Source organism: Oryzias melastigma, linkage group LG7 (genome assembly GCF_002922805.2).
Source record: "Oryzias melastigma strain HK-1 linkage group LG7, ASM292280v2, whole genome shotgun sequence".
NCBI lineage: Eukaryota > Metazoa > Chordata > Actinopteri > Beloniformes > Adrianichthyidae > Oryzias > Oryzias melastigma.
In genome coordinates this window covers 5219618-5227999 of record NC_050518.1, presented here as the reverse complement: position 1 = coordinate 5227999, position 8382 = coordinate 5219618, and the positions used below count along the sequence as shown (strand labels likewise).

At 38.2% G+C, this 8382-nt stretch overlaps 1 protein-coding gene across 5 annotated transcripts in view; it reads right to left on the bottom strand.

Annotated features, from left to right (window-relative positions):
* The window catches only part of si:dkey-178k16.1 (band 4.1-like protein 1), a 57554-nt gene that overhangs the window by 10866 nt on the left and 38306 nt on the right, over nucleotides 1-8382 (bottom strand). The window contains exons 12-16 of one of the 5 annotated variants that reach the window (XM_024292777.2): nucleotides 7878-7902; nucleotides 7538-7779; nucleotides 5286-5324; nucleotides 2752-2781; nucleotides 1955-2110 (exon numbers count right to left, since the gene is read on the bottom strand). In XM_024292777.2, coding sequence (XP_024148545.1) covers nucleotides 1955-2110; nucleotides 2752-2781; nucleotides 5286-5324; nucleotides 7538-7779; nucleotides 7878-7902 — 492 coding nt within the window. Of the gene's footprint in view, nucleotides 1-1954; nucleotides 2111-2751; nucleotides 2782-5285; nucleotides 5325-7537; nucleotides 7780-7877; nucleotides 8054-8382 lie in introns of all 5 variants that reach the window. The other 4 variants (XM_036212661.1, XM_036212663.1, XM_036212662.1 and 1 more) reach the window with 4 other exon arrangements.

Genomic DNA, 8382 nt, shown 5'->3' with positions numbered 1-8382 from the left:
TATTTAATTTAACAAAAATATTAAGAAGCCCACACATTTATGGTTAAAAAAGTTATTATTGGCATTTATTTATTGCAAGAACAAAAAAACTGTTAGAGCTGCAGAAACTTTTTCCTTTAAAGACCCGCATTAATCCCATTTATAAATTAATTTTCATCAAGTTTTCAGTGGCCTTTAAATTATAACTAGGCCATTTTTAGTCAAAATATTTAAACTTGTATCATTCTAGGACATTGTGTCATCAGTAGTTCATTAAAAATATTGCCAGTGCAAAAAAAATGGCGAGTTGTACAGAACTGTACAGTTCTTTACCAGATTCCAGCTCAGATGTGGAAAAAAGAGGAAAATGCATCAGATTGGAGTGAAGCAGGAAGCTTGTGGCTTGCTGTAGTAGCACATTCCTTACACCCTTACCCAACAGCACTTACTCATCTGGACAGGCGTTCTGCCAGGCTAGCTAGTAATCAGAGAATATTCCCTTTCCTGTGGTCCTTGTGAGGCTAGATTAATAAATTAATATTGATGCGTTTAAATATAAATTTAGATTTTCTATTATTATTATTCAGATCACCTCTGGGGTTCTGTTCTCTATTTTCATCTACTTCTCCTCTCTTCTATTCTTTATTATTTATTGTATTTAGTTCTCCATGCTTTTGTTGGTGCAGTTCCATTCACATGTTGTTCTTCTTTCCCACTCTCCTCTGGGGAGCGGGAGAGATTTCAGATGCCCGGTGGATCGCCCACGCTCCCACTCTTGGCCGTGGACCACGCCCCCGACACCATCCTGCATCTCTGAGTGAGAGTGATTCCTGCTGGGTCGTCTGTCCTCCTGCTCCTGGTCGTGGACTGCACTTCTGCTTCATCTTGACTATGGACTTCATCATCACTCGTCCCTCAGCTTTATCTGAATGAACTCTTAGATTCGTAGTTGTAGAAGCTAATTTTTCTTTAACTGTTCTGGTATCGCCTGTCCGTCCTGGGATAGGATCTCTCCTTCATGTGGGAATCCCTAAGGTTTCTTCTTTTTTCCTGACTCAGGTTTTTTAGGAGTTTTTCCTTACCGGGAGGGAGGGTCTAAGGGCAGGGATAACCAGTTTATGTAGTCTGTTTAGTTTTTAACAATTGTTTATATTTTGAAGCCCAATGAGGCAAATCTCTTTGTGATTTTGGGCTATATAAATAAAATTGAATTGAATTGAATTGCTCGTGACTCATTTAAAATAGAAATACTCTGAAATTAAATTCTAAGCTTATTTATTGTTATATGTGTCCATGTTGTGAGAGAAATCCCACAAGAACACATTAAAAACACACTTTTCATCTGAGTACATTTTCCATAAAGTTGTACCTTTATGAAAAATGTATTAATTAAATTTTTTTTAATGCAGATGTAAAAGTTGTCATTTCTGGTTTCCAAACCAAACCTTTTCAAAACCTCTTTCAAACCTTTTAACTTTAAGTTTTAAAGATGACAAAACTTTTTCCTTTAAAGGTTTTTTTTATCCAGTTTTGAAACTGTCCTCTAGTTTTGAAATCCAGCTTTTTGCTAATTAGAATTAATAAAATAAGTTAATATAATAAGTTAATAGTTATTTAAATGCTCATCCAGACCCAACTCTCTACATTTACCTAAATTTATTTAAATTTAAGCCATGTCAAAACAAACCTTTTTTTGTCCTTTTTACTATTTTTCTTTCATCAGGCTGTATAACCTAAAAAAAACATCAATTTATCTTACAAGAAGTGTGAAAACTAATTGATTATAGATGAAAGTCATTTTTAAAGTTAACCTTTCAGGAATTTTTTTATATATATTATTGACAGATGGTCCTTAAAAGAAAACGCTAAACAACTTTGAAGGTTATAAACCAAAGATTATTGCGAGTTGATAGGAAATGAACCAAAAGACGAGAATGCATCTACAGTCATGTTGTGTTGACGGGTTTGCTCTTACAGATTTTCGCTCCGGGGTTCCTCCTCCAGGTGGAGTGGCTGAAGACAGGCGCTCCCTCTGCGCCATCTTGCTGTTGGGCTGCTTCAAAGCCCTCTTCAGCTCATTGATGCTGGCCTGGTGCTTCTGCAGAACATCTTCAGGCTTGTCCAAGAACTGCTGCTCACACAGTAAAAACACACATAGGGTTTGTCATAAACCTAAGGTTATTTTTAACAAATCTTAATCAAAATTAATTTAGCACTAGTTTTAGCTTAAATTGAAGCTAAAAAACTGCAACTATATTAATACCTGCACAGCAAAAATCCAACATATAAACACATATAAACATGTTTAAAGTATAGGCTGAAAATATGACTAAAATCTTTGTTAATAATGTTAAAATTTAAAAATAAGGGCTGTAAGTTTGGAAAATCTTACAAAAAATTATAACTCTCCAAATATATCATAAAAACATATTTTAAAAATATTTCTGCCCTCTGTTGATCACCAACATACTTAAAAATGAAATCATCAAGTTAATTATTGAATGTTTTAATAGCCACATAACAAAAGTAAAAATAACTTAAGCTTCACTCTATTTATGAGAGATAACCTCTTTAAACTAGTGACTGCATAATTTTATGAGCTATTCTTCCTTAGAGCAGATAAAGATCGGTTTTTCATTAAAAGAGGTGTGCGTGATGAGCTCGGAGTTCCTCGGCACAGCTGCAGTCATGCAGCATTCACAACACAAAGACAGACAGAAACACACGACGCCTGGCCAGCTCCACACATGCCACAAACGGATCGAGCAGTACCTCCTGCTTCGGCCGAAGGGGGGCCACATCCTTGTCCGGTAGATGGGGCGGGGCGAGTGAGATGGATTGAGCGTTTTTTTGTGCAAAGCGGGAGGTTGAGAGTTTGAGGGGAGGGGAAGACAGATGCGTGCAGAGACAAAGAGGTAAAATGATGCTGGTGAGTTCAAAAAAAGGCAGGCAGCTTGACGAACAGGCAGAAACAATCAACACTATTGCAGTGGGTTGGGGGGGGGACACTGTCAAGCTGAATAATGTTTTCTGTCAAGAAGACAGGGACAATCCACTTTAGTGTCAGCCCAATGATCATGGATGCAGGCACTCTCTAAATGAGTGTTCGGAGTCAGATTGTTCCTGTTCTTCTTTGCCCAAACATCTTATGAGAACAATTATGAAACACTGAATAACAACCCCCTCAGCTAATGGCTCTTATCTAATAGATGTAGCCACATCCACAGGTAACACTAAAGACATCCACAAAGCTGGTTTGGTATAATTGTAGTGATTCAATTGTAGCGATTGTCAGCCGGAGAATCAATGATTCACTGAATTTTCAACAGTGATTCAGAGCTGACTGTGTATCCTGATACCATCAATGACATCTAATAACTATCATATAGGGACACGCTGCTGCTTGTGTCCCATAAACTGAAGTCATATCTGATCCAAAGTCATGCGAGAAAGTTTAATCTTAGCAAATAACTTTTTAAATATACTTTTTTATTATTTATTTATTTATTGTTTGCAGCTAAAGCTTTTCGACGGTACCCCTGAAGTGCAAATCACATCAACGAATCACTCGATGCAAAAACATTTTAAAGATCACATTGGTAATTTAAAAAGCAAAACTTTTTTTAAAAAGCAAAACATTAGATTAGAAAGTAAATAAAAAAAAATATTTAAAATGAAAATGAGAAACTTAGGAAACAAAAGTAACTTCCAGAAATCAAAATGAAATGTTAAAAAATGAAATACAATAAGAAAAAAAAAACATAAAATATAGGTATTATGGCACATCGCTGATTGGTTGATATTTGATTTTTGATGTTTGAGTTTTTTTAAATGCATCTTCAATGTCTGCATACTTTTAAGATTACTGCTGAGCATACTCGCTTCATGAAGGGGTGGAGCTACAGGCGGTGAGGGAAGCAGCACATCCTCTCTCCTCTCGCTTTGTGCAACACTTGCCCCTCTCCCAACTTCTGACTCAATATAAATCTCATTTTTTACAAAGATTAGGGAATTATCAATCAACAATAAATCATTACAATCTCCTTTAAGCGTTGCAAAGACAATAAATCAATATTTATACATTTAATTTCAATAAATTCAAGAAAGTCAATCGATAGCATAAACAAATCCAATTAAAAACACTTTTGGTTTTTGATTAATCACGATTAATCACAATGTTTTACAAGGTATATTTTATGACAATAATACGTAGCTTTTGAACAAAAACAGGTTAGAGAGGAAAATGTTCCTTCATTTTTGTTGTCTGATTTTTTTTTTTTTTATTTAAGTGATAACTCAGATATCCCAAAAATGTAATTTGTGTCCAAAAAAACACATTAACAGTAAGATAAGCAGAACTCTAAAGATTTTTACGTCTGCCGTATTACTCTAAGAAAACAAAGATGATGACATACAGCCATAAGAAATGAACAAACATTGTGTTTCTGCACTTCTAATGAACTTATACTTTAGTCCAATTCTGATTGGCTGCTGGGTGTAGATGCACACCTAAAAAAGTAACCCTGGTCACATAGCCCAAATGTTCTATATTACTCCACAGGCTTCTGCAAAATAAACTTTTCCTTTATCTTCAGGATAAAAACAAGCGGTAACAGGTGAACTTTCTCTCTGAATTAATGCTTTATTTAACCTGTCATGACATCAGCGCTTTGCTTTGCCACTGCAGTCGAGGTCGGTGTTGAGGGATGCGTTGTCTTGTTACCGTGACAATGGGCCGCACAATGCTTTTTGTGAAAAAGGAATTTAATCAAAAAAAGAATAAAGTACTAAAAATCGTTTTTTCTTCTGTAAGTGACCAAACCTTGGCTTCATGCCGACTAACTTTCGGTTGAAATAATGAACAAACGTCATCATTCAATCAACAATGTCATAACTTATCAAGTTTCTTCTTTTGTTTCATTTTATAACATTGTATTTTAAATTTTGAAATTGCTTTTGTTTTCCAAAATGCTTCATTTTTATCTCGCCTCAGTTTTTGGGAATTTTGTTTTGATTTCTAAAATGTTATATTTTTTTATTACTATTATTTATCTGCTTTTTTATTTGTCGTTGTGATCTTTAACATGTTTTTGTGTCATGTTGATGTGATTTGCACTTCAGAGCCACCGTACATTTCCCATGACCTATACTTTTCACACTCCTGGAAATACGATGTGAACATTTGCAGCATTTTCTCAGACAAACTTAAAAAAAAAGGAAAATAAAACGTTTTTGTGAACACACAGCACCGAAACGGTCTGAAACAATCACAGACAGACATGAAGGTGCACAGCAAAAAGAAATACCTCTGGCTTTGGGTCTACAGGCGAGCCTGCCTCCTCACCCTGCAGGAGGGGAGGGAGGGGGGATAAGGTAGAGGACAGGAATGTGAAAGAAAGAGATTTGCAGTGAGCAATGGTGTTAACTGGGCAGCAGCAAAGAGCGGAAGAGATTTGTTAGAAAGCAGGGTGAGAGGTTAGAGAAAAATATAGAGCGAACATGTCGTTTGAGATTTTAGGAAAGGAGTCATTCTGAAGTGTTCTAATGTCCCAGAGAGAATGAGGTTACAGGCTGAGAGGGGTCATATCGGGACAGAGATTGCAGCATTTAACCAAAAAATGAATGTTAAGTAGAAAGATGAGTGTAGATTCAGAGGTCACCTTCAGCTTACAAGTACTATAAAGTGCAAGTCATTTCTTCCAATAAGCTTTTTTCAGGGAAGCTGTTATAACATTCCTCTTAATCAAATATACTAACTTTTGGTTTTAACTTTATATTTCTTATAAGAGCAGTTGACTTTAATGATACTGATTAGCAATTATGACAGTTATCACAGATGAGCCATTTCTTTGTTTTAGACCCACAAATGTCTCTCTTAATTGAGAGCAGCACCTCATACCACCTGAAAAACTCATCACATAACAGCTTCCTTTGTTCACAACTAAATCCTTCAGTATCCTAATTTTTGTCAATCCCACTTCTCCCTTCCTTCCTTCCTTCTGTATATCTCCTTCTCTTCCATTTGTTCCTTAATCTCATTCTACACCCCCCTCATTCATTCATTCCTTGCACTATCTTTCCCCAATCATTTCTTATCTATACTTTTTTATCTCTTTATTTCATCCTTCTTCTTATCTACATTCCTCATGCCTCAGTCCAAGGGTATCCAAACTTTTCGCTAAGAGGGCCAGTGGTTGGTGAGGTTGAAATGTGTGAAATTTAAAAGAACTATTCAGTGGACCCTTGATTTGCAATGGCGGACTTTTCATTTCTTCCTATGAAACAAATACTTCTAAATACGTTTTTACCAAAATTACTGTCAACTCTTCCATTTTTTGCATCATTCATCCCCAGTTAGCTTGTTGTTAGATAGCATGTTCATCTGTTAGTGCCCCTTCGTGGTGAATGTGAAAATGTCATCTATCCAATCACAATCAAGAAATCATACACACGGGTTTTAAGGAAAGTGCTGAGAGTCTCGTATTATTGATTTTTTCAAAAGTAGAAAGGAAGGTGGAACGTGGGCCAAATGCGGCCCACGGGCCAGACTTTGGACACGCCAGCCTTATTCACATGCACCCAGTCGGTGTTTGACTCATATGAGTGCTGCAGGTTTTGGGTTATTCTGGTCCGTAAAGGGTCTAACAGGGAGCACAGGTGCGTCTTGTAGTTCCCTTGAGGTTCATGCGGCCACCTTAGGGGACGTCATGATAATGGAGCGTACCATTGTCTCGTGTGTGATAATTGTATCATGATTGTAAGATTGTAAGTTACACACACTTATAATCTTATGATGTTTCTACGGTGCTCTTTAGCGAAGTCTGCGTCCTGGCTCCTTACTGACTGCATTGAAATGCTGCACACGTGGGGTGTGCCGCTAAAACGCAAGCGCCAAAATGATGTCCACACAAACTACACGCATATTGTCCCTCATTTCTAGCAGTCAAGCTGCAGGCACAGGGTGTGCAATGGCTTGCAAGGAGCACACACTTGTCACTTGAACAGCACTATTGGGCCCCTTCAGCAGGTTTTTGGAGGGGTAGAAAAAAAGAAAAATCCAAACGGCAAACCTACATCTCACCCTTACGTGTTGTCGAAGTGTTCCCTACCACCTGTCGCCCACAGCACTATTGTAAAAAAAATATATGTGCAGGAATATTTTCACTCTACAGGTTTATAAAGTGATTTACTATCTTAAAATCTTGTACTGGGCACACATGGGTCCCACAGGTTTCCCATGTTTTGCCCACAGACAGCACATATCAACCTGTGACAGTAGCGACCAAAACTAATATTCCCAAATTCTCTTTTTGCCTACTGTTGTTCATCCATCCTTAATCATTAGACATCGTCTGGTTCTGCGGTCAAAGCAAACATATCCACGGTAAGTCTCAAATGTTAATTGGTTGAATTATCTTTAATTTATAAATAAATTATTTAATTTATTTGACTGATCTCAGAACACCTTTCGTTCAGCTAGTATGTTGTTGTGCTCTTTGCTTATGAACATCATCCATAGCATAGATGACATAGTTTTGCTCATTTCCTTTCTCTGTACCTTGACCTCTAAGGCTTTGGTGGGCGTTGTGATGTGGCCACCAAACGTCTGCTTCTGACTGTGTTCTTCGTGCTCGTCTTCCAGATCTGCATATTGATCCTGGTCTTTGTCTTGGTATTGATACTGATCATGGTCCAGGTCTAGGCTTCCCTCTTGGTCCAGGTCCTCTCTGGACATGAACTGTGTGCGTTCACTGGAGCTCCTCTGTGACAGCTGGTCCATGCTATCCCCCAAGGCTGAAGCTGGAACGATGAAAAGGGCGGTAAAACAATGAAACACCTGCAAGCAGTTCACTCACATTGTGTCAAACGTGTCCAGTGAAAGAGTGAAGGACTTGTACCTCCATCGATGCTCCGGGGCAGCATGTACCGCTTGCTCACCGACCTTTCAAACTGAGGGGCGGGCCTGTCGATCAGAGCACTGGCCTGCCTGGTTTGGGCTTGGGTCCGCCCACTATAGCGAAACTTGGAGCCGATCACAAGGAAGCCCTTTGGAGGAGGTTCAGGAGAAACCAACCTGCAGACAGGCTCAGTTTGTTCAAATCAGGTCATTTTGATGGACTTTTACAGAAAGCCTGCAAGGTCACTTCATTGAGTTAAAAAAAAAAAAAACAAAGATCATTAACGTCAATTAATCTGAAGCGTCCACACATAGGAAAATGCATACGTTGCGGCTGGAGATTGGCGGGCTTGCCTCCACGAACACTTCATGCTCTGAAACTGACAAACTCTTCAGCCCCAATTGTTTTGTGAGAGTCTTTAGGGAGTTCACTCTCAGAAGGGTCTTCTACCCCCTCATCAAGAAGACCTTTAACCACGCATTGATGGAGGCCGGAGACGTAAACC